The sequence below is a fragment of the Enhydra lutris genome, unplaced genomic scaffold, assembly GCF_002288905.1.
Source record: "Enhydra lutris kenyoni isolate GAN:26980312 unplaced genomic scaffold, ASM228890v2 scaffoldscaffold75, whole genome shotgun sequence".
In the NCBI taxonomy this organism is placed as follows: domain Eukaryota; kingdom Metazoa; phylum Chordata; class Mammalia; order Carnivora; family Mustelidae; genus Enhydra; species Enhydra lutris.
Window position 1 is genome coordinate 5,969,286 of NW_019154159.1, and position 24,168 is coordinate 5,993,453.

Below are 24,168 nucleotides of genomic sequence, written 5' to 3' on the forward strand. Positions count from 1 at the left end.
CCCAGGGCCCACGCCCAGGCCCCACACCCCCACCCAGGGCCAAGGCCCATGCCCAGGCCACAAGCTTTCACCCAGGGCCCCAGGCCTGTGCCCCACACCCTGCCCAGGGGCCACACGCCCATGCCCATGCCACACCCAGGCCACACACTAAGTGTGAGTCAAGGCCACTGCACTAAAAACATGAGCCAGTCAAGAAGAGAATACAACCACAATGAAAACAATTTGTAATTAAGACACTTTTTGCACAACCTACACTCCTCACTGCCATGCTAAAGTTGCATGCATACGTCTGTGCACACGTGGGTCTTTGCGTGTGCATGTGGGTAACTGGGAAGCTGAGTACTCTGTTTAGGAAAGACCTGGTGACTGTAGGGCTCAAAGAACTTACAAAAAATAAGAAAAACGATCAAGGCACCCTTTTAAGGAGCTGTGCCCTCCTTCTTTAAGTATGTAATTAATCCCTAAAAAGCAAGGAGTCTGACTTCCATTTTTATATGTCCCTTAACGCTTTGCAGTGCTATATGAATAAAACGAATTCCAACAAATAAATCCCAAGGAGGGCACACCATGGTCACACTGCGTTGAGTGGATACCTGATGATTTTAAACAGGGACCACAGATACCTGAGGGGGAAAAGGGGCCTGCCTAGCTCAAAAACATCCCCCACCCCTAGAGCTGCTGTCTGGCCTCAAGGCCACCCAGCCTTCTCTAATCAGAGCAGGGTGGACACCGGACACCCAACACCAATGGGCCCATCATTTCTCTTCCCCCCATATCCCAGACAGGGCAGGGAGACGGCCAGCCCGTCTCAGCAGCAAATGACTGGAACCCTGACCTGCAGGGCGGAGCTGCGGGCCACACCTTCTCCCCAGGGCGCGGCTGCCCAGTCTGAAAGCGACAGGGCGGGACGCACAGAGTCGCAAGCGACGAAGAAACTGCATCTTGGCGGGATGTGGAGCACCACCCCCGCGGGGTCTGCTCAAGGCGAGCACCCCTGCTCGGAGGAGCGGGGCTCCCAAACAGAAGGGGCGAGTCTCAGAGCAAGGTCCATGGACGCTGGGCAAGCTCTGGGGCTCCGCGTTCGTCCTGGGCCTGACGGCTTTCCGGACAAGCCCCCGGAAGGTCCGTGATGACCCTCGTGCACCCACCGGGCCGTCCACGCGCCGGCCCTGAGGACAGCGCACAGGGACGAGACGACGGGGCCTCGGAACCCGTGCGCGGCCGTGGAGGCCTCGGGGCAGGGACCCCGACCCGCGTGCGGGTGGGAAGTCCGAACCCCTAGCCTCCGCTCTGCGCCGCACCAGGACGCTGCAGGCCACGCCCCCGGTAAGGCCACGCCCCACCCGCCGCCGCAGCCCGCCGGTCCCTGCGCTGCTCGGTACCTGCTGGCGCGCCGGCGCTCGGCCGCCCCGCTGCCCTCGGGCGCCTTGGGCGCGCCTCTCCGCTGAGGCGCCATCGGGCCGGGCCGCTGCGGAGCCGGGCCGAACGCGGGAGCGCCCGAGCCCGGGACGAGCGCCGCGAGAGGTGCGCGAGGCCGGCGCGGCCGGGGACGCAGAGCGACGCGCTCGACCGTCGACCCCGGGCCTGGCGGCCAGACCCGAGCAGTCGCAGGCCGAGCGCCGAGCAGGGCGGGGCGGAGCGCGCCCCCCTGCGGAGCCCCGCGCCGCCCGCCGCCCCGGAAAGCCGCCGGGCCTGGGGACCTGCGGTCGCCGTCGTGTGCGCGCTCTCCGCGGCCCCCGGGGTCTCCCCGCAGGGCCCGGCCGGGGCTGTGCCGTCGGCCCCGCGCTGCCCTCCCGCGGCGTTCACGGCTCGCGCGCTCTCGGTGCGCCTGTCGGGACGGGGCTCGCCCCGCGCTCCCGCGCCCTGCGGCCTCTCCCGGCGCTGACCGCGGGGTCTCCGTTCGCTCCCCGCGCTCGGCCGCGCTCCCGGGGGCCGGGGCAGCTCCGGCCGGCCGGCGCGGGAGGAGGTGAGTGACGCGCAGAGGGCGCCGGGCGGGGCCGCGTCCCTGCGAGGGTCCCGGGAGACGCGGGCGCGCCGCAGCGGTCAGCGTCCCGGTTCGGACCCCGGTTCGGCCGCGGCGACCTGCCCTCCGGGGCTCGGAGCCCGCTCGCCGTGTAGACGGTGCGGGAGCGAGTCCGAGCGAGGCCCCCGCGCCCCCGCGGCTCTTCTCTCAGGGTTTGCGGGGCCGGCGCCGTGGAGCCGGCGCGTCTGCGGCGGGAGGCAGGGGTGGGGAGCGGGGGGGGGGGGGGGGGGGGGGGACGGGGGGTCGGGCCGGGCTCCTCTCGCCGCGGAGGGCTGCCCACGCCGCGCGCATGCCCGCCGGAGCCCGTCCCCGCAGCCCCGGGGGACGCGTGCGGTCTGCGGGGTTTGCCCACAGTCCGGCTCGAGGAGCCGCGTTCGGGACGCGTTTGCACGAAACCCACCCGCCCGTCGGGGGGTGACTTGGGTCGTCGCTCTGGGCATTTTGTCGCTGAGACTGTTCTGAATACGGTTTCTGCTTTAGAAAGTTGAACTGGTTCTGCGTGCGCCGGTTTGTACCAGATTCCGCAAGGGCAGGGGTCCTCGCGCAGCGCGAGTCGTTTGAAGGACCCACCCGCAAGCCGTACCCGTACGCAGAGATTTTCTTTCACTTTTCTCATCTGATCCTTTGTGTTTTTTACGATGGGGGGGGTGCACTCTTTCGCAGCGACGTCCCTGCCATCCAGACCCTTCCTCTAAGTTAATAGAAGCGAGTCCGCACGTGGGACTCATTTGCTCTTCAAAGTGTCAGTGGCCTGTCTGATTCTAGACAGTCTTCTCTGACTGGGACCCAATTTTCAGTGTCTTCTTCCATACAGCCAAGTCTGGAGCTGACCTCCCCTGTGGAAATGTAAATTACTTTTAATGCTCCTGAAAGTAAAGGATAAATTTTCTACAGAACATCATACTGTAGGACCTGAAAGATGCCTGTTTTCACCAGCACAGTATGGACAACTTGAGACGGTCTTTAAAACAATTATTTTGTAGTCGTTTGTGTTGTTACAGATCATAGCCCTGTTATGAGGAAACCAGTGCTCTTCTATTTTAGGAGCAAATCCTCATTGAATGGCAGAGGTCCCTTTATTTGAGCATGAAGGAGACTTCTTGATTCATTTTCATGTTGGTGAAATGAGTTTCCTCCCAGCGAAAAACGCAAAACTGGGCATGTGGGAATGGAAGCACAGAGTGGAAGGGCAGGGGCTAAAAGGGGCCTTTGCCCATTTATAACTTTGAATTTCTCCACTAGGAAGAAGTGCCCAGACAAGAGATTTTTGTTATATGACTTCATGAAAAATAGTGAAATGTCAGGCTCTTCACCGTTTAAGATGCGATTAGTTCATTTGGACCTTAAAGGAGCTCCACCAAAAGTTTCCTACCTCTCGGAGGTAAGTGCCCCTTTCCCTGTAGACAATCTTCCTTGCCTCGGGTTTGGTCTTCAAAGTTGTGAACAGTATTCTATAGAAATGTGTGCTGAGAGCACAACCATGGGGTCCTAGGCAGGGGCACGATGGTGGCAGCAGCAGACATTATGAATTTCCATCAAATCTCTTCATAGAACAGAGCAACTAGGATAGGAAAAGGAGGCAGGGGTTAGGGAACCCAGCAAAGGAGACCCACAGCCTCTCTGTTGTGGGCTGAATTGTGTCTCCCAAAAAGATGATGTTCAAATCTTAACTACTCGTACCTATGAATGTAACCTCAGTTGGAAATAGGGTCTTTGCAATTACAGTGGACGTAAGATGAGGCCACATTGGAGTCAGGCAGCCCCAATCCAGTAAGTGACGTCCTTATAGGAAGAGGGAACTTTAGACACAGGGGCACCGTGGGAAGACAGAGGCAGAGATCAGAGGGGTGCGGCTGTAAGCCAGGGAGTGCTGGGACTGCCAGCAACACCAGATGCTGGAAGAGGCAAGGAAGGGTTCTTCCCTGGAGCCTTCAGAGAGAGCATCGCCCTGCCTACACCCTGATGTTTTATATTTCTGACTCCTAGAACTGGAAGAGAAAATTCTCGTCGTATTAACCCACCCAGTTTGTGGTCATTGGTATAGCAGCCCTAGAAAACTAATACACGCTTCAACAAAAGTAGGTATGAGGGTATCCCCGTGAATTCCAAAATGCATGTGGTACAGCATACCACCCATGTGGGAATAGGAACCAGGCAGGAGGTGATGGAGGAGACAGGAAGGAATTCTGACAGGTCCAAGACCAGAGGACCCAGGCCCGCAAGTACAGGTCCTCCGTCAGAGAGCAGGGGGGAGAGGTTTCATTGGCTGCAGTGCAGAAAGACTCAGAAGAAGATGCTGGAGAGGCCTAAGTCTTTCAGAAATACCTTCCAGAAACTTCTAGAAAGGCAGAGCCATGCATAAAGAACACAGTGTTGAGGAGAGAATCGTGGGGAGCTGGACTGGGACACGGAAAGTAAAGCAGAGCAAAGGTTCTAGTGCAGGGAGCATGGTGGAAGAGGCAGCCTCTGGCGGAGAGACAGATGAGAGGAGAAGAACCGAAGTGAGCAGGCGTCGCGGAAAGCGTACTATTGGGAAGTAAGTACGGAAAGAGAGAATGCCATGCATGAAGGGATAAACGCATCCTGACAAATGGGAAGATACAGAAGATAAGCAAAGAAGGTCCAGCTCACCTGTAGCAGGAGCCCCTCGGTTATCTGCGGCGGACGGGCCAACTGCCCCAGACTAAAGGTCTTACGGCAGCAGCTCGTCGTTCCTTCTGTTTCCATGGCTGGTCCACCCCAGGCTCCCTCCCGTGTTGGCAGTCCCCTGACAACTAGGAACACCTGATGGTCCAGGATGGTCCCACGCGCCCAGCAGTTGTCCTGGCTGTCCCCTGGGTGCCTGGGTCTGGTCCTGCACGCGGGCCCCCTCCCTCCCAGCGGGTAGGCCGGCCTCTCAGCGCGGTGCTCACAGGTCTTGGAGAGCACGGGAGCCAAAGCCGTGAGTCTCAAGTCAGCTGGGAACAGACCCCCGCCTCGATGCAGAAGGTGCTGCTGTAGCCGTGTTTTCAGTTTGCAGCGGGCCCAGAGAGGAGAATATGTGCTCGGGACCCCTGAGGCAGTTCCCTGAAGTCTAGGGATACTTGGGTCTGCACACGGAGAGGGCAGAGCTGGGGTGCCCGGTTGGCTCGGCTGGTTAAGCATCTGACTCTCTGCTTCAGCTCAGTTCACGAACTCGTGGGACGTGGGGGTCAAGCCTGGAGTCAGTGTCCCAGCTCTGGGCTGGGAGGTCGCTTGTGCCTCTCTCCCTCTGCTCCTCCCCCACGCACGTGCTCTCTCCCTCAAGTAATACATAAATCCTCAAAAAAGAAAGAAAGGGCACACTGTATACCAAGGATGGTAGACATTAAGGCGTCTTTTTACTAAATGTATCAGACTTTAAAGAAAATGAAAGTGAACAACTCTTTTGGGCACACGGGGGAAAGCTACAAGTTCTGTGTGAGGGAAGGATAATCAGATCAGCATCAGGTCTTTTGAGAGCAGCATTTTAGGACAGAAGACAAGGGCGTAACATATTTAAGATACTGAAGGATTTTGTCTCCAACCGAGTGGACCATCGGGTACGAAAGCCGCAGGCCAGCTATTGTGAACGTCCAAGGAGTGAGTGAGTGACTCAAGACCAAGAACGGGCTGCAGCAGCATCAGGACTGGAACGACCACTTAACGGCCCAGAGGAAGTAGGGTTCCAGCCAGCGACTGCAGGAAGGACCGCGTTGCGATCCCCACCCTGTGCAGCCCCCGTTGAGTGGGCTTCACGGCATGTCAGCAGCCACGGAAACCGGGCGGCAGAAGTTCAAGGCGTGGGTCTGGCTGACGCCCCTGGGCGCACTGGTCAGCCTGACACCGGTCTGCCGGGGCAGCCAGACTTGGGACTTCTGGAATCACCTGTGAAGTACTTCTGCCCAAAGAATGCACCTGGGTCCAATCCCCCCTTCATGTCTGACCACCATCACACACGAGAGTAGGAAATGGGCAAACACACTACAGGACATCGTGAGAATACCACCCATCAAATCCATAAACCTGGAAAATGATACGAAACAAGTGACTCGGTTTCTTCAACAAATAAATTCCAAATTTAAAAAGCAGAGGGGATTATTAAAAATCAGAGAACCTTAAAAGATCTATTCAAACGATGCAGTGTATGACCTTGTCTGGACTGGGCTCAAACAAGCCACATGTGAGAAGGTCTCAGCACAGGGAGGTTTGAACAGGAATGACACTGAAGATTTGGTTAGGCGGGATCCTGGTGTGTGGTCGTGTTTCTGTAAAAGACCTTCATCAGGGATGTACACTGAAGTGTTGACACACACACAGTTGTTTCGTCTGGGATCTGCTTAGAAATACTCCAGTCAGAAAGCGGGAAATTAGGGGAAACGATGTTGAGTCTCGGGGACAGATGCACGAGGCTGGCATAGCACACCCGTGTGTGTGTGTGTGTGCGCGTGTGCGCGCACATGCAGGTGCCCACTTGTGCGGCTTTACAGCGAGGACCTTCCCCGTCCCAGCACGCGGCAGGAGTGTGTGTTGGGGACACCCGGGCTGCCCCACCCCACAGCCTCCCCCAGCCCACGGCACAGGATCACCACCAGCCCCAACAGCCAAAGCGCCAAACAGGCTGTGGCGGTCGGATGGCCACGGGCTGAGGAAGTAGGAAAATGCGAAGAAGGTTGTGTGGCGTTAGCTGCCGGCCTGACCTGCGTTAGCCCACTCCTTCCCAGCCTGTCTGCCTCTCTTTGTAGCTGGCGTCAGCTGTTGGTGGTGCGTTGTGCACGGTGAAGTTTTGGCCCCAGGCTGTCCTCCTGCTTCCGTCCAATTTGCTCCCGAAGGTCCCCATGCTCATGGGAAAGGAAAGTTCCCACAGACACGTCAGCAGGAGTGTGAAAAGTCTCATGGAACCTGCAGGGACCCTTGTCCGGGGAGGGCTTGCTGTTTAGTTACCTGCTGGAGGCCCTTCTGGTGGTGCCCATGATCCCTTTTCCACCCCAGACGACATCAGACCGGAAGGAAATAATTCTGTATGGTAGATGTGGACTAGACCTGAAAATCCTTGAGAATAAGAACTCATCTCCTTTGAAACAAAGGTAGAGGAGGAAATGGGGGTGAGCATGGGGAGGCCCGGTCAGCACAGCCGGGAGCAGCCCGCCCCCGGCCCACCTGCAGCCCTCACCGCCTCGGGCTTAACCACGACACTGAGCCACGGCTCCGTTCTGTAGGTGCAGGACACGCACCCCCCCACCCCGTGCTGAGCGAGCAGGTTGCCGTGTCAGAGTTTGATCGGTGCGACACAAAGTACGCGTTCCAGGTTCAATGTTTCCAGGAGAAATGAGAATATCGACCACCCGTGTCCACAGGCAGGAAGACAGGCCACGTGTGGCACCTCTGTCGCCCTCCTTCACATAGTCGCTTCCTCACAGTGTCTCTGTGCCCCCAGGTCTTTCCTCTGTTCCATGCCTTGGGCGCCAACGGGCTCCTCCTCGAGTATGAAGACATGTTTCCCTACGAGGGCCGCCTCAGGCTGCTGAGAGCCAAGCACGCATACAGGTATCCCCAGCCACGGAGAGAGCGGGGCCACCGGCGGTGTGGGCAGGCTGGGCGAGGGTTTGGCACTGGTGGGCAGCCCTCTCCTGGCTTTTAAACTCATGTCTTAGTTACAAAAATAAAATACATTTGCTGGAGAGAATTTGAAAACATTTTGGGGAAAGAAGAAGCATGGGGAGATGGGGGGGGCGGATTAAGGGGACGGGGATGCTGCTCTTTAAGGCCACAGTTGGGACCCTCACCAGGAAAGCAAAGATTAAAGGGGGTCGGAGGGTCAGAATCAGTAAACGCAGATGTGGCGGCCATGGGCACACCCCGCTTGGTTTCCAAGTTCTGATGTCCGTGTAAGTCAGTAACAGCCCAAAAGGAAAATGACCAAAGGACATTTGGGCCAATTCCCCACCAAAGGTAAAAATGGCCGATAAGCAATACGATAGTAATAAAGTGAATTAAATCAAGTGAAATGCCATTCTGGCTATCAAATTGGTGAGGATTTTTTAAAGGTTCTGATGCTCTGTGTTCCTGAGGGTAGGAAAAAGCTGACATCCGGCTGGCGGGCCGCTCTGCAGGGAGGGTCGGCTCCGTGTCAGAACTGTGTGAGGGGCTCATGCCCCACGTGTGTGTCTCGAGTTCACGCTGCAGGGAGTTGCTGGAAGTCTCCGTTCTTTTCATGCTGCTTGCTCCGTTTTTCTTCTAACGACAAACATGTTCTGTTCATTTGCTTGTTTGTGAAGTGGAAGCAAGTGCTGGGATACCTGTGGAGCTTGAAAGGGTCTGTGTGGAGCCCGTGCACTGGTAGAACTGGTTAGGAGATGATCAGACACACCCCCAGAACCTGGAGCTCGCTTTCATCTTGAGACAAATTCCTGTGTGGAAGCTCATGCCAGAGCAGGCCGCCGGCCCTTCCCGGTGCCATCCACGTTCCCGCCAGAGCATCCCCCCACTCAGGCATGTCTCGGAGGTCACTAACCCCCCACAGGGATGAGGCCCCCCTCCCAGTGTAACCTTGAAGGTCTTTTAAATTTCCTCTATTAAAGGGGTCACCAGCTTCTCTGGAAAGGGCCAGACCGTCTGTAGTTTGGGCTGTGCAGCCCACTGGTCTCTGCTAGAGCAGTCTGGGGGCACAAGCAGCCAGCCGTGGCGGATTTCCCATAAAATTCCTCTTGTGGGCACTGAAATAGGAATTTCGTGGAACTTTCAGATGTCATGAAAAGTTTTTCTTCTTCTGATTTCTCTCAACCAAGTTATTAGGTAATGGGTTGTATGAAAACGGGCAGGTGAATTTGTCCTTGGGCCCATCTGCCAACCCTTGTTCTAGAATATGATTCCATGTATGACCCAGTTTCTTATGAAATGACTTTAGCTTCTTACAGAGCTTGGGTAAAAATAGCTGGTAAAAAGCAAACTGTTACTTGAGGACCTAACAGAGCATCATTTCCCCCAGTTCTAGGTGGGAGCCCTCTCTTAAGTCTTAGGAATATCTTTTGAGCTTTTTGGAAATAGTGAGCATATTGGCTTCCGCAGGAGGGTGCACCGCCGGAACCTGACGAGGGAGGGGGGAGTGTGAACAGGAGCCCGTGTGAACAGGGGCTGGTGTGAATGGGCTGGAGTGAACCTCTGGGTGATCTTTGTCTCCCAGCCCCCCCGAAATCAAAGAGATCCTACATCTGGCTACACTGAACAAGCTAGAGGTCATTCCATTGGTGCAGACATTTGGACACATGGAGGTAAGTGGGAGGAACAGAAGTTACCTGGTGCCAGGTATGGGGCTCGGGGGTCCACAGGCAGTGGCTAGCCATAGGCAGGCAGCAGCTCTTTCTCAAGCTCTGCCCTGCAGGAGGCGGAAGAGCACAGAGCTCCAGGTCAAAGCATCCTCTGTCAAGGGAACGGAGCGGTGGGGCCGGGGGGGGGATGCCTGATCCCATGGAGCCCTGAGGGCCACGTTGGTTTCCTTTCTTACTTGCATTCCTCACTTAACACTGGAGATGTTTCCCAGGCTCCTCTGTGATCTTCAGAAATAGTTTTCACACCTGCACAAAAGATGGACCGCAGATTAGACACAGCATCGATGTAATGGCTGCAGGTTCTGGGTTCTCCTCACTGGACACACCTGCTGGCCCTGTGGCCAGCCCCTCCCCGTGTTCAGGTGCGAGTTGTGTCAGAGCAGCTGTGTCCACGTCCGCTCACGCGCCCTCTCCCCTGCCCGTGTCCCCCGCGTTTAGGCCTCCGGAGGTGACACACCCTGCCGTGCTCCCTGGGCTCCTCACTTCCCGCCGCCTCGGGCTGCAGTCCACAGAGCGTCCCTCCAGGGCCCCGCTGTCCTCCAAGTCGTTAAATGTAGTGACAGGTTCTGGTCCGTCTTCCTTGACTCTGGCTTTTCGCAGCCCCAGCACCTCCCTCCCAAACCCCGCGCTCTCCTGGCCCCCCACTCCCGGCCACACCACTGCTTCCGCTAGCAGCGTGCCGTCCTGTCGCTACCGCTGGGTGTGGCGGCGGTCCCCACGGCTCCTCTCCAGACCCTCCCTGTGCAGACAGTGCCATGCCCTCTCCTGCTTCCCCTTCGTCCTCCATGACCCCAGATGCGGGCTCCTCTGCCCTGTTCTGGCGCCCCTCACACCCCTGCACTCAGGCCATCGTGCACCCTGCTGCTTTTGCCCCTCTGTCTCCGGTCGGCGGCCGCCAGCCCTCTGCCTCCAGCCCTGTGTGAACCACTACCTGACCTGCCCGAAGCCCCCCCCCCAGCGGTGCTGCTCTGACCCCTTCTCCCAGTCGCTCCCTGACTGCTGCTCCTCGAGGGGGCCTGGCTGCTCTCCGAGTTGGGTTGGTTCCTGGGGCCACTGCAGCAGAGGACTTCCACCAGGTGACTTGAGCCCCCGGGAGTGAGCTCCCTCTTGGTTCTGGGCCAGAAGCCCAAGGCCAGGGTGTCCTCAGGGTTGGCTCCTTCTGGAGAAAGACCGTTAACGTGCACCTACTTGCCGTCAGGATGTTCCCTCTGGTGAAATCACTACAGGGACTTTGCACGTTTGGCCTTCGGCACTGTTGAGTTCTTCAGTTCTCTGGACAGTCTGGATACGAGGGCTGTTGGATGACGACTGGCCAGCATCTGCTCCCGGTCTGGTCTTCGCGTTTTCAGTCCTTCCGAGGACCTCAAAGAGCAAAAGTGTCTGATTTTGATCGTGTGGCTTCTCGGTTTTGCTTCGATGGCCTCTGCTCCTCGTGTCGTTTCTAAGAACTCTACCAGTCACTGGCTCCCGGAGACTTTTCCTGTTTCCTTCTAAAGTTCTACGTTCGCACACTTTCCACTTGCTGTCATGGTCCATGCTGAGTTAATTTCTGTGTAAGGCGTGAGGGTTAGGGTGAGGGTCATTGTTTTTTTGCATATAGTGCATGACCACTGAGATGGCCGGTCGGGCCGGCACCGCTTACTGAGGGATGATCCTTCCTTTAGACTCTGGAATCTGGGGTTGCTTCTGTGCCTGTCAGAAGTCACTTGACCTTATTTGTGAAGGTCTGTTTCTGAACTGTCCTGTCCATCGACGTATGCATCTCTTTGTCAGTACCTTCTTGTCTTTATTCTTGTTGTTTCACTGTGACTCTTAAGTAAAATCGGGTAATAAGAGCTTTATTTTCCACTCAGTTTGTACATCTGTAAGAAAGCTTGCTGGGGTTGGGGCGCCTTGGGGGGCTCAGTCTGTTAAGCATCTGTCTTCGGGCTCTGTCATGATCTCAGGGTGCTGGGATCGAGCCCCACGTCGGGCTGCCTGCTCAGTGGAGAGTCTGCCTGAGTCTCTCACTATGCCCCTCCCCCCAGTTTGTGCTCGCTTGCTTTCTCTCTTTCAAATAAATAAAATCTTTTAAATTTTTTTTATTTATTTGACAGAGATCACAAGTAGGCCGAGAAGCAGGCAGAGAGAGAGGGGAAGCAGGCTCCGCGCTGAGCAGAGAGCCCGACGCGGGGCTCGATCCCAGGACCTTGAGATCATGACCCGAGCCACAGGCAGAGGGTTTAACCCACTGAGCCACCCAGGCGCCCCTGCACATCTCATGATTTTTGGTTGAAAATTGGGCATTTCAGATAATATTGCGAATCTGACTTTTTCCGCTGCAGCTGGTTGTAAGCCGCTTCAGCCTCAGAGCCTGTCCCCCGGCTGTGCGGCCGCTGACGCTTCGGTTGGCTACTCATACATGCGTTTGTGGCCTGGCTTCCTAGGGGCCACCCCTCTGCCTCCATGGCTGGTGTTCAGCCAGGGTCTGGGCCACAGTGGCCTGGGGCTGTGAGGACCCACCCGTGGTATGGGCTAGGGGCACTGGGGGTTCAGCCGGTGCCCCGTCTGCCTCGGCTGTGGGTGTGTGTGTGGCCTCCGGTCAGCCGAGGTGTGAGGAGAGTGTGTGTCACCTCTGTGGCTCTCATGTCCACAGTCACCCATCACATTTCAGGCTGGTGGCCGCTCCATCTGAATGTGAATGAGCCTGGCTTTTACTTCTCTCACTGGGCCCAGGTAGACCTGACAGAAGGGCCATGAGCCAGCCACAGGCTCCGCCCGGCCCCCCAGCACCCTTGGGGGGGACCTGGAGCCAGCCTTGCTTCGGGTCAGCTGCAGGCTTCTGCATCCCCGTGTCCTCTCCTGTCACCTCCTGTATCTCTGCAGTTTGTGCTGAAGCATGAGGCTCTCACTCACCTCCGAGAAGTGGCACTTTTCCCGAACACCCTGAACCCCCATGAGGCAGAGGCCCTGGCGCTGGTGGGAGCCATGGTCAGCCAGGTCATGGAGCTGCACCCGGGCGCTCGGTGGTTCCATGTCGGCTGCGACGAGGTGGGTCCTTTGATGCTCTGTCCACTCCTGGGCCTCGCCTGCCCGGTGTGTCCCTCCCAGACCACAGCAGCCTCTCTTCTTCCCTTCAAGGGCCCTTGTCCCACCTTGCGGGGTAGTTTCTTACATAGAAAAATAGTCCACGTGCCAAGGATAAAGAAGAACTGGCCGAGGAGATATCCCCCAGTGAGGGCGTCCATCGCAGCTGACCCGTGACTCGTGCGGGCAAAGCTGTATTGCTGAGCACAGCGAGGGGTGCCCTGCGGGATGGACGAGGGCTGGGCTCTGACCTGAAATGGCCATGCTGTCCACCCCGAGCAGCGGCAGAGCCAGCCCCCGCGTTGGTTATCTGCTTGCTGGCTGGTGGACACCTTGGTTATTTCTGCCCTCGGGCTACTGTGAATGCTTAAAGGAAGCCTGGAGTGGAAGTTAGGCCTCGGGGGAGAAGGAGGCCCTTCACCAACTCCTCTGCACGGGCAGCTGCCACTGCAATCCTGGCCGATGTGGCCTGGGCCGGTCTCTCCCGAGTGTGTCCACAGTGAGGCTGGGCAGTCCGGGCAGACCCGTCCTGTGCTTCCTTCTAGGTCTATTACCTTGGCGAGGGCGAGGCCTCAAAACGGTGGCTGCAGCAGGAATGTAACACCAAAGCAAGACTGTGTCTGTCCCACATAAAGGCAGTGGCCTGCCACGTGCTGGCCCGGCACCCTGCCACAAGGCCCCTGGTGTGGGACGACATGCTGCGGGCCATCCCCGAGGACCAGCTCTCAGGTCAGCAGGTGGTGCCTCCCCCAGGCCGCTGGTGCCGGGAGTGAGGAGGCGAGTGGCTGCTGGGAGCGGACTCTGGGGCCCCTCCCCCAGAGCTCTCACTACAGGCCACCCCCTTAGAGTCACTCTCCAAACTTTCTCACGCAAAATGCCATTCCCCCAGCAGGGAGTGCAGAGTGGTAGGTCTGAAGCCGAGAGTAGCCATGGGGCCCTGGTGGGCCTGGCCAGCAGGGGGAGGAGGGTGGGGAAGGGGTCCCACTGGGCCTGGAGTGTCCAGTGCTTCCGGCCGCCTTGACCCCATAGGACCCCATGGCCAACCCTGCGGGCGCTGTGGCTAAAGCTTACACAGGCTGCTGGTCAAGGACAGCAGCCCTTCCAGCCCGCCAGGGCTCACTCCATCTGAGGCTCTGGGCTGAGACCAGAGACGCACGCCATGGTCCACTCAGAGCCCCCGCCCAGAGTGTGGCCAGTGCCCCAGCCTCTGCAAAGCCAGGTGTCCTGGAGGCAGCCCCGACCAGTGTGGCCGTTGGGTTCTCATAAGATGAGACAGAATCCAGCCCAAGTGGTAGTGTGTTCCTGCTGCGCCCGGTCCCGGCGCCCCCACCGCGGCACGTAGAGTGGTTCCTCCGCGCAGGAAGCTCTGGGGCTCCCAGCTTGGGGGTTCCCCTTTCACAGAACTCAGTCTGCTCGTTGCCAAAGTTGGCCAAACCCATGGTTGCAGTATTTGCCGTGTCCAGTCTGCACCTACAGCCCAGGCTCCCGAGCGAGTCGGTGTGCACTCTGTTGTAACACTGGGGCTGGGGTGGGGGGGTGCGGGCTGCAGGGCCGCGGGACTGTGGGGCCAGGGTGATGGCTCTCGACTCACAGCCGCTCTCTGCCCCCAGCATCGGGGCTGCCGCAACTCGTGGAGCCTGTGCTCTGGGACTACGGGGCCGACCTAGACGTCCATGGCAAAGGTCAGTACCCGGACCACGGCCCCTAAGACCCTGGAGCCCTGACTGCCTGGCCGGGGTGTGCAGGGGCCTCTGTCCCTTGGTTCATCAGGACCCTGCCAGCTGCCTCGCTTCCCTGCAGGCCCCTCCCTGAGGGAGCTCGGCCAACCACAGGGCCACCGGGGCACCCATCCCGGCCCACATCACTCCCGAGGTGTCCCATGTTGTCTGCTGTTTTCCTCACGAGCATCTGGGTGGCGTCTCTGATCTCGCTGAGACTTCAGTCTGTCTGGAACTCGAGCTGGCGGCTGGGGGCTCCTCCTGCTCTCCGGTCCGCGACAGGCGCTGTGTCCAGGCTTGACCGTTCCTCGGACCGGGCCTGTCACACCACTCACCTTCCCGCCTAGCTCTTCTCATGGAAAAGTACCGGAAGTGTGGTTTTCTCCGGCTGTGGGCCGCCAGCGCCTTCAAGGGGGCCACGGGGGTGAGCCAGGCCCTGACCCCCATCGAGCACCACCTCAGGAACAACGTGCAGTGGCTGCAAGTGGCGGCCCGTGGGCCTGCGGACATGCTGCAGGGCATCGTCCTGACCGGCTGGCAGAGGTGAGGCGGCGCCCACCTGCCTGGCAGGGGCCAAGCGGCTCTGATGGCCCGGAACAGACCACCCCTCCTTGGCCTGTCTGCTCAGCCCTTCCTGGGAAGGGGCTGGTGCTCCTATGAGGGTAGGAGCCTGGGCCCCTAACACCCCCACAGCCATCCCCCAAACCCTGCAGAGGGGACGTCACTCAGGGTGTCTGGGGCGATGCACCCTGGTCCTCCCAGCCCCCACACACCTCCACACCCTTGGCAGCCTTGCCTCCAGGGCCACACAAGACCTGTCTCACGTGTGGCCAGCGCAAGGAGAGATTTTCTCTCTTTAGGGATTTTGCCCTATTTGAAAAGTGAGCTGTAAGTGAACCCTGGCTCCTGGCCAAGTCCTAGCCACAGGTCTACCCCTGCGATGGGGAGGGCAGAGGGGTAGACGGCTGGAGGCCCCTGCCCGTGCCTTGCTGACCCCCAGGTCTCCCAGAGCAGAGTCAGAGAACTTACTAAGGAAGTCAGGCTGTCCACCCCAAGCAGCAAACCTAGGCAGGGCCTCCGGGTGGGATGCGGCCCAAGGTAGCAGCCAGCCCTGTGGGAGCATCTCAAGGCCGGTCCGGTGAGCCTGGGAGAGCGCACAGGCATCCGCCGTGCAGGTGGGCAGTGGCAGCTGAGCGGCCCTCTCCCCCGGACGTAGGTATGACCACTTCTCCGTGCTGTGCGAGCTGCTTCCCGTGGGAATCCCGTCCCTGGCCGTCTGCCTGCAGTCGCTCCTACACGGTACGGTTCCCTGCTCCTCCCGGGCGGCAGGAGCGGAGATGCCCCCGATCGCGTCTCCTCGGAGCGGGACTGTGGTCATGCTCACCGGTGGAGAGGGGTTCAGCCACCCCCCCGCCCCGCGGCCCCCAGACACCGTGAGCCTGTGAGAGCAGTTCGTCCCGGGTGCGTGCTGAAAAGGACTCTGCCCTGAGCCGGCCAAGCTCCCCACATGGGCAGAGCTCTGGGCTCACGGGCCGACAGCCTGTCCGTGAGGGCGCGGGTCCGTGGCTGCGTGGCGCACAAGGGTGGGGCGGCACGAGGAAAGCCGGGTCTGGCTCCCGGATGGACACTGAGCCTCGCCGTGCGCCCTGCCTCCTGAAGGGTCCGCGGGAACTGTTCAGACAGAGGCGCGCGGACACTGCAGCCGGCTCTGGCGTTGACCTGGGTGCTGGCTTCTGCTGCCCTGCCTCTGAGGTGGGCACCGCTGCCATGCAGCCCTCCTCCCTCTGTGGAGACGAGCCGGGCCTCGTGCCCCACCGGCTGCTCCCGCACGAACTGACACGGAGCCCGGTCCACATTGGCACGTGCAGGCCTCACTGGCTCGTTTCAGTTGTCCTGGAATGTTCTGCGTCTGAGAAACCGCAGTGGCCAGGTCCTGCGTACGTCCGGGACAGCTGTGGGCGCGCCGGGCAGCACAGGCTGACGGTTCCCCCAATGGCGAGGCTGCTTCTCCTCGTTTTCTCATTTTGAACACAGCGAGCCCGTTTCATGTCTTTCGTATGAAGCCCCGTGGCCGAGGTCTGCTTGGGCCGGCACATGCACTCTGACCTCCTTGGTCACTCTGCCACTGGGCCTGCAGTGGCGCCGGGGCCCTGCCACCCTCTCTCCAGAGGCCCCTCTGACCACCTCTGTCTGTGCTTGGTTGCAGGAGGGTTTACCGAAGACGTTAAAGCAAAAGTGGAGAACTTTCTCGGGATTTCAAACCTAGAAGTAACTGATTTTACAAGGTAACCCCCCGCCCCCGGCCCTGCCTCTCCCCTCACATTTGGACCCCCGGCTCAGCATGGCGGCTCTCGTGCAGCGAGGGGCCCGGCTCCTTCCCTGGCAGCGATATCCTGGCCCTCGTCACGCATGTCAGCCTCCACTTGCGCAGCTCCGTGGACACGCTGCTGGAGAGGGACAGGTGAGTGGGCAGGGGCTGAGCCCACACTCCCAACAGGACAGGGTGAGCGTGGCCCGTCCCAGACAAAGACTTTCTGGGGGGAACCAGCGTATTACATGTTCCACCAGACTCTTTAAGGTTTTTCAAAGAAGTTCTCTTAACCACCCCCGCCCCCGAGGCTGCCTGGCCAGCCGCCGTGGGTGCACCCGCATGCGTGGGTCTGCCCCCCAGGTACGTGAGCGGCTGGTTCAGCCCTTACCACCGCAGGAGGAAGCTCATCCACCCGGTCATGGTCCAGCACATCCAGCCTCAGGCGCTCAGGTTAGTTGCCCCCGCTCCTGGCAGTGCCCACCCCCAGGGCTGCACATCCTCTGTGGCTTCCGGCTTTGAACCCAGACGAGCTTTCTAGGTCTTGAGCCATGAGTTCTTAAGTGAATCAACTTGGCTGAAACAGCTGTGCTGTACGTGTTCGAGAAGCCAGGGCATTCCTAGCCTAAAAGGGTGAGACTCACCCCGGGCAGGGTCCAGGGCCCCTCCTGGCCAGCAGCCCTCCTTACGGCTCTGAGCTGAGGCCGATGCAGTGTCCTCACTGAGTGGAAGACACGGTCAGATGTTGACAGGCTCACGCGTAGAGACAGACCCTGCCGGCCGATAGCAGAGCGCATTCCAGTTTCAGATGTTGAAACGTAATGACTCATTTATTCCTGTCTCGCTGTGAGATGGGCACGGATAGCCGTTTTATGCATGGGTAAACTGAGGCACAGAACCGTAGCGACCCGTGAGGTTGTTGAGGACATGAGTGTCGTGCACAGGCTGTGAGCTGGTGCCCAGGGGTGCACACCAGGCAGGCTCACTGCTGGCTGTGGTGCTCAGCCTGCTGGCCAGGTGGAGCGCCATGGTGCGGGAGCTGGAGGCCGCCCTGCATCGTGTCTTCTATCCCGACGCTGTGGAGGAGTGGCTGGAGGAGAACGTGCAGCCCAGCCTGAGGCGGCTACAGGCCTTGCTGCAGGACCTTAGAGAGGCGGCTACCGCCAGGCCGCACATGGCTCAGGACCCCTGAGGGGGCGGGCCGGGCACCCCGTCCAGCTGTGTCCATCCTGGCGCCGGCAGCCCGCCTCCCCCTGTACCCGAGACTCCCTGCAACAGGCCACACCCAGGGAGCAGACGGTTCTCGCTGGGAAGGACGAGTGGCGAGGTCCAGGGAAGACACGCTGAGGCCTGCCGACCGATCCGCGTGTGGAACTTGTGCGCTTGAAATACAGCGGACAGCGGGAGCCGGAGCCGCTGCTGGTGGGAGTCAGACTCGCTGCCAGCGCGCGTCCCACACCCGTGGTCCTGAGACCCTCCTCACCCCGCGAGCCCAGCCAAGGCAGAGGGGAGCTGGCCACACGGGTCCCTCCAACTCAGGGCACCCTCCAGTCGGGGTGACCGTGCCAGAAACCAGTGACAGCATTTCACACTTTATTTTAGAAGAAGAAAGCTTTCAGGTTTTACCGCTTAAAACCCAACTCTGGTATGTGTCGATGACTGTTCCCCAAACTAGAGGGTTGGCGGCCTCTCTGGAGAAGGGGGTGGGGCTCCCCACTTCCCGGCTGTTCTGGCTCAGCTCCTGAGTGCTGGCTCTGAGGTGCCCTCACTGCCTCACCTCTGTGGGGGCCCCTGCAGCAGCCCTGGGCCCCAAGTCCTGCCTGGATTCCTAAGGGAGCCACCCTGGCCTAGGCCCTGTGTGGGGCCTCTCCGACCCTGCGCAAGCCCAGTGGCAGGCCCGGCTGGTCAGGGGCTGTGTGCGGGCTGGGGAGGCCTTGGGAGTGGCTGCAGTGCACACAGCCAGGTGGGACCCTCAGCGCCCGCCCTGGGCCCTGCAGACCCTGGGCAAGCACCGCACTCTAGTCGCACAGGGGACTGAGCCAGGGAAGGGCTGCAGCATGTGGGGCAGGGCCCATTGGGATCCCCGGGGACATCATACCAGTGTGGGCGTCCTCCTGGCGACCCAGCTGCCGGCACTGTGCATACCTGCTGAAGCTTTGCTGTCACTGGGGAGCTGAACTGCAGGGGAGCCGGTACTGACGAACCTCCCTGGGTGTCCCACTTCAGAGACCTGATCCCCACGCAGCTGGTGGGCAGTGGGGTGCGTGTGCCCTCAGAGTCCCCCCGCCTCACTGCCCAGGCTGGGGCCAGCCCTCTGATGCCAGGAGGCAGCTCTGAGGCCTGTGCCCTCCCTGGACAGCTCAGAGCCTGCAGAAGGTCCGGCCTGTGGTTTTGCTCAGAGGGCAGAAGCAAACAGCAGGAATGGCAGAGGGTCCCACCCTGGGGCCAGACACAGCCGGGCGCTGGAGGAAGGCTTGCCAGTGGCCCATGGAACCAAGGCCAGGGGCTCTCCGGGCGTTAGCTCTGGCTCTCTGGGCCATCAGCCTCGCTGTCACTGCTCTGAGACAGCTCCACGGGACTCTCCAGGTGGTGCAGTTCCAGGAAGGCGGCAATAAGCTTGGCGACGGCTTCCACATCACTGGGCCAGGCCAGCCGCGGGAGAAAGGGCAGGTTACCATGGCCAGCCCTGAGGCAGCCACAAAGACCACGCCATTCTCCTGCTGGACCACCCACCTCCAGCACCCCCAGGGGTCCCTCTAGGACAGGGTGCCTTCTGTTCTGGGCCCCATCACCTATGACTCCCAGACCCCTCTGTCCCCTGTGGGGACTCCCCAATATTCCCCTAGCAGCAGGGGCTACTTCCTCCAAGTCCTCTCCCTGGGCCCAGCCACACAGTCCACTGTGGGGGTCACCTATTGGGGGCGAGGGGCATAGCTAGCCAGCTGTGACCAATCAAGTCACCTGCCCAGAGCTTACCTTCGGTGGCCCATGACAGCGCTCTGTGTGAGGGGGTGGGAGAAGCCTGTTGCAAACCGCAACACCACCACATAGCCCTTCCCAAAATACCGGACTTTCTCTTCCTCCACGTTCACATCCCGGATGTCATTCAGCAGGACCACCACTGCGGGGCGTGGCGGGAGACAGTCAGTGGTCCCCCCTCCTCGCCTGCCCTTCCCGCCTGTGTGCTGGGCACAGCACTTTGGGGCCACTCTCCAGAGGATGGCAGCAGGGGCCAGCGACCACTGCACAGGCTGGCTGTGCGCACAGGAGAGCACCGTCAGGTGAGAAGCAGCAGCCTGCCTGTACTCTCATGAGCAGCACACCAAGGACGGGCTAAGCTCTCTGCTTTATCTTCCCCCAATGGCTGAAAAATGCCTTCCTGGTGCCTAGTGGCCGGCCACTGAGCTCGAGGCTGCCCGGCAGTGTCCGGGGGCACCCTGTGTCACCCAGCGGGCAGCTCTGACCCACCCCATTTCTAGGTCTCGGGCCTGGTCTCTGGGTCTTGCTCACCACCTTCCATCCAGTCTGGAATCAGCAGCCTCCTGCCTCACCCCGTGTGCCTGCGCCACGCGCCTCACCTTGGTCGTGGCCGGCTCTGAGAAGAGTCAGCAGCTTCCTGTACAAGCTGAATGTCTTCAGGACAACCTGCCCGGTGTTCTTGTCGAAGACCGCTTCCTGGAAAACCGGCCAGAGGGGATCACCCGGCTGCCAGCCTCTGTGCGTGCAGACCAGCCGCACACGGAACTTCCAGGGCCCAGACTGGCCAGAGCAGACACTTGAGAGGACACCCAGCTGACACCCAGCATGGACAGCCACGGGCGGCTCCGCCAGGGCCAACACCTACAGCCACACCCTCTCGGACTCCCATCTGTTGGGCCCCCGGGGCCAGGGGTGTACAGAGAGGAGGACGTGGAAGCAGATGCTCTACCCAAGGGAAAGAGAAGTACAGCAGCGAAGTCATCAAGCAAAGGAATGGAGGTTAAAGTCTGGAGGTCAGAGAGCCCCCAAGTCCTGTGGTTCGTGGTGAAGAGACCCACCCACAGGGGAGAGCACCGGCCCTCATTCTGTCCTGGGCTATGGCAACACTAGGGAGTAAAGAATTTTAGTGGAAATCGTCATGAAAAGCTTCTAGGAGAAAAGAAGATTCCTTGGCACAGAAACCAGTAAGGTCAAGTTTCAGGATGGGGCGTGTGAGGCCCCAGAGCCCTTCCCCCTGCTGTGACCCCCACTGCACCCTCGCGCTCTTGCCTGTGCCGGCCTTACCTCCCAGTCCTCCAGGTTCTGCAGGGCTACGAACAGGCAGCCTGTGACATAGAAGAGCTTCCAGCCCAGACTATCTGAAGAGCAAACACAGCAGACAGCCAGGTGAGGGACAGCAGCAGAGGACCACAGACCGACATGCCATGGGGGGGGCCCCTCCCCAGCTGACACTAGGCAGGGGTGGCCTCTGGGGCTGGCTGACCCCAGCCCAGGGCAGCCACCAGACACTGCTGGCCCTGTCACGCAGAGCCACGTGTGAAATGCCGGAGGCTCTGTGTGCCCTCTGTGTCCAGTGTCTCCCTCCAGTGTCTACTGGAGACAGGAATCAGGGCTGACCCGCATCTGCAGATCACAGCCTGGTGTGTGATGGTGGAGGGGGAGGGACGTGCAGGGGCGGCTGGAAGTGTGGTTCAGCCTGCAGTGCAGCCTCAGGCAAACACGAGAGAGCACTTTTCTGAAGAATGTGTCACGACGCGGTAGAGTGCTTCAGATACAAGAAGGTGGGGCACCAGGGGGTTCAGTGGGTTAAGCCTCTGCCTTCAGCTCAGATCATGGTCCGGGGGTCCTGGGATCGAGCCCTGCGTTAGGCTCCCTGCTCCACAGGGAGCCTGCTTCGCCCTCTCCCACTCCCTGCTGTGCTGCCTACTTGTGATCTCTCTCTGTCAAATAAGTAAAATCTTGAAGGAGAAGGGGAACGCCAGCACACGAGCTGGGGCTGCACCTGCGTGGAGGTGCCTTGGCCCCAAAGGCTGGGCCTCGGTGAGCACCACAAATGGTGGGTTCGCTCTCTTTCTCTATTTCCCAAACAGCCACGGAAGTTCCTGCGGGAGGGGGAGGAGGTGATGCACCCACCTCCACTGTAGTAGGCAGCAGCCAGGCCAATCGACAAGATTCCTGCAAAGAGAAAAGAAAGCAAGTGCCTCCCTATTGGGCCCCCACGAGTCCAGAGTCCCCTCCTGCCAGGAGCCACAGGCTCAGACGAGCAGGCCCTTCCCTTCCCGGTGCCAGAGATGGCTGGGGGTGGGGGTGGGGGACAGAAGACCACCAGGCTCAGAAGTCGGGGACACAGCCAGGAAGCACACTCTGAAACATGGCGAATGCCTTTCACAGTATTCCCGGAGATGTTCCTCCGGCCAAGGCTCCAGACCTGAGGAGCCAGAGCCAGACAGCATTCCACGTGGTGTGGGATGAAGAACCGTAGTGTGGTGCGGGAAGCAGAACAGGCAGGTGGCCACATGCAGGGTCACGGGAAAGATGGACAGAGACATGCCACGGAGGGCACAGCCACACCACTCTTCACACAGCCACTCTCGTCAACACCGTGCCACCGCCCCTGCAGTGTAGGACCCTCCAATGGACGGTGAGAGAAACGAAGGAAAAACGGGAATGAACTGTGGCCCATCACGTGAGCCTCTAACATACACTTGCAACCAGATGTATGAAAGCAAACAAAAGGGGAACACGAGGAACTCAGAAAAACATGCGCAATATTAACGTTAAGATATTAAGTGGTGGAAAAAGGACAGATCCTCATGTAAAAGCACTCATGAAGGTCAAAAGCAGTGCATATAGGATAAAAGCTGGGAAGATACAAAGTAGCAAAGCAATTGTTATACTTGGGGTTAAGAGAACAGAGGACAGTTTCTTTTTTTTTTTTTTTAATTAGGTTTTTAACCTGGGGGGAAATACGGACATCCTTACCAACAAGCAAAGACCAGGACCTGATGCCTGGAGCCCTCTTCAGATGGAGGCAGGAGCTGGTGCGGGACTCCACCTGCATGTACATCCCTGGTCTGGGCGCGCACCACTCCGGACAAGACGCGCTGGGGAAGGGCAGAACACACCGTGGCTGGAGTCCTCTCGCCGCCGCCTGCACACAAGCGCCCAGCCCCTCACCAGCCTGGGAGCCGGTCAGCTTGTGTCCACGGCGGTCTCTTCGGTCCCCCGGGGACCCCTCCTCTGCAAGGCCCTTCTCTGCTCAGTTACGCCGACTGCACGGGGGCCACCTGCCCAGCCAGTACCCGCGAAGCGGCCACAAGCGCTCGGCCATCAGCTGTCTCGTCCTACCCGGAAGCCGCAGTCCTCGGAAGCCTCGGCAGCGTCCGAGCTGCCGACACCCCAGCAGAATCTATCAGAGGGCCCGCACTGCCCTGTGCTCCCCCGGAGAATGGGACTCCGAGTCTCGTCGTGGTCTGTTTCCGGCCGCTCGGACAACAGGCTACGTGCGGCGGAGGGTCCGGGGGCTCCGACTGGGGCGCAGTGAAGTCAAACTCACGACAGTAAAGGGTGGGTTCGGTTGGTACGGACGAGTCCCGCGTCTCGGTCCACCCCCGGGCTGCCCCTGCTGCGGCTGGACCCGCCCGACCCGCCGGCCCCCCAGCCAGGCCCCGCGCCCCCGGCCCGCTTCCCGCGGCTCTGGAACGCCTCCCCCGCCCCGGCCGCCCGCGACACCGGCCCGACTCCCGCGCCTACCGAGCACTGGACCCGGCAGCGCGGGCGCAGGGGCGGGACCTGGGGCAGGTCGCCCGCCGCCAACCTACGGGATTGGGGGCGGGACGGCTGACTTCCGGGCTCCGCGGAGCGGGCGGGGCTGCGGCTGACTTCCGGGCTCTGGGGCGCGAGCGGGCCCTACTTCCGGGGCGGGGCCGCCAGCTTACCCATGCCCTGGCGGGAGGCTGAGCGGCGGAGCTCGGCGTCTGGGGGGGGTCTTGGGGAAGCGCCTCAACTGCGGGCGGGAAGCTGGGCTGGTGACGGCCGCCCCCGAGAACGTCTGGGGTGACTGAACCCCACAAAGTCGGAAGCGTGGATTATGCCGCAAAACCTCTCGCTTAAAACGTTGATAAAAGGGGCGCCCGGGTGGCTCAGTCGGTGAAGCGTCGGCCTTCGGCTCCGTCGCGATCCCGCGGTCCCGGATCCAGCATCGGGCTCCCGGCACAGCGGGGGGCGTCTGCCTTCCCCCCCCGCCCCAGCCCGTGCTCGCTCGCCCGGTCGTTCCGCTCAGATAAAGTCGCTTCAGCTTTTAGCATCTGACGAGCCAGAGAGGCAGACACAGCGCGAGCGGGGGCAGCAGGGGCAGAGGGAGCCCGACTTCGCTCCCCGGACCCCGGGGCCACGACCCGAGCCCAAGGCGGACGCTTCTCCAAGCCGGTGCCCCGCAAGCAGAACCGCTCGCGAACGACGACGCTGACAGAGATGGGCGGTACCCGAAGGTCCGCCAACACCCGGCACGGGGCGGACGAGCCCCTGCAAGGCTCAGAGACACTGGTTCACACTTGGAGCTGCAGTGGCTCGTGTCTTGAAAAGACAAATTCTGCGCGTTTGGTCTGTAGAGTCAGTGCAGTCCCGGTACAGCGTCAACCTTCGGAACAACACCGCGGGGTCCCCCGCCCGCGAAGACGCGGCGCTTGGGGGTGAGCAGAGTCCCCAGCCCTGCCCGCACGGCTCCTGCCGGAACCCCAGGCACGTGCG

The 24,168-nt window shown here is 60.3% G+C and overlaps 3 protein-coding genes across 6 annotated transcripts in view; 1 reads left to right on the forward strand and 2 right to left on the reverse strand.

Moving 5' to 3' along the window:
* LOC111160352 (2-oxoglutarate and iron dependent oxygenase domain containing 3) overlaps positions 1 to 1,511 on the reverse strand; it is a 16,703-nt gene extending 15,192 nt beyond the window's left edge. Inside the window, exon 1 of the mRNA XM_022523404.1 lies at positions 1,383 to 1,511. Within this exon, the coding sequence (XP_022379112.1) occupies positions 1,383 to 1,456 (74 nt within the window). The 5' untranslated portion in view covers positions 1,457 to 1,511. The remainder of the gene's footprint in view (positions 1 to 1,382) is intronic.
* Positions 1,457 to 17,946, forward strand: LOC111160351 (hexosaminidase D). Its single transcript, XM_022523403.1, has 14 exons — positions 1,457 to 1,966; positions 2,504 to 2,608; positions 3,266 to 3,404; positions 7,458 to 7,567; positions 9,204 to 9,291; positions 12,214 to 12,378; positions 12,960 to 13,143; positions 14,025 to 14,096; positions 14,480 to 14,675; positions 15,349 to 15,431; positions 16,339 to 16,417; positions 16,492 to 16,593; positions 16,804 to 16,893; positions 17,446 to 17,946. Exons 3-14 carry the CDS (start codon positions 3,306 to 3,308, stop codon positions 17,630 to 17,632), a joined length of 1,455 nt encoding a protein of 484 aa, XP_022379111.1. The 5' UTR covers positions 1,457 to 1,966; positions 2,504 to 2,608; positions 3,266 to 3,305; the 3' UTR covers positions 17,633 to 17,946.
* Positions 9,227 to 24,123, reverse strand: LOC111160353 (chromosome unknown C17orf62 homolog). Of its 4 annotated transcripts, none has more exons than XM_022523407.1 (7): positions 23,358 to 24,123; positions 22,402 to 22,523; positions 21,553 to 21,594; positions 20,704 to 20,777; positions 20,019 to 20,115; positions 19,417 to 19,561; positions 18,017 to 19,078 (listed from the first exon to the last, which is right to left on the reverse strand). In XM_022523407.1, the coding sequence occupies exons 2-7, from the start codon at positions 22,484 to 22,486 to the stop codon at positions 18,958 to 18,960; spliced, it is 564 nt and encodes a 187-aa protein (XP_022379115.1). In that variant the 5' UTR covers positions 22,487 to 22,523; positions 23,358 to 24,123; the 3' UTR covers positions 18,017 to 18,957. The 4 variants fall into 4 exon arrangements, with proteins under 4 accessions (XP_022379117.1, XP_022379115.1, XP_022379114.1 ...); XM_022523406.1 differs by lacking the exon at positions 23,358 to 24,123 and adding an exon at positions 23,173 to 23,263; XM_022523409.1 differs by lacking the exons at positions 18,017 to 19,078; positions 23,358 to 24,123 and adding an exon at positions 9,227 to 9,594 and having other exon boundaries at positions 22,402 to 23,056.
* Between the last annotated feature and the right edge of the window lie 45 nt (positions 24,124 to 24,168).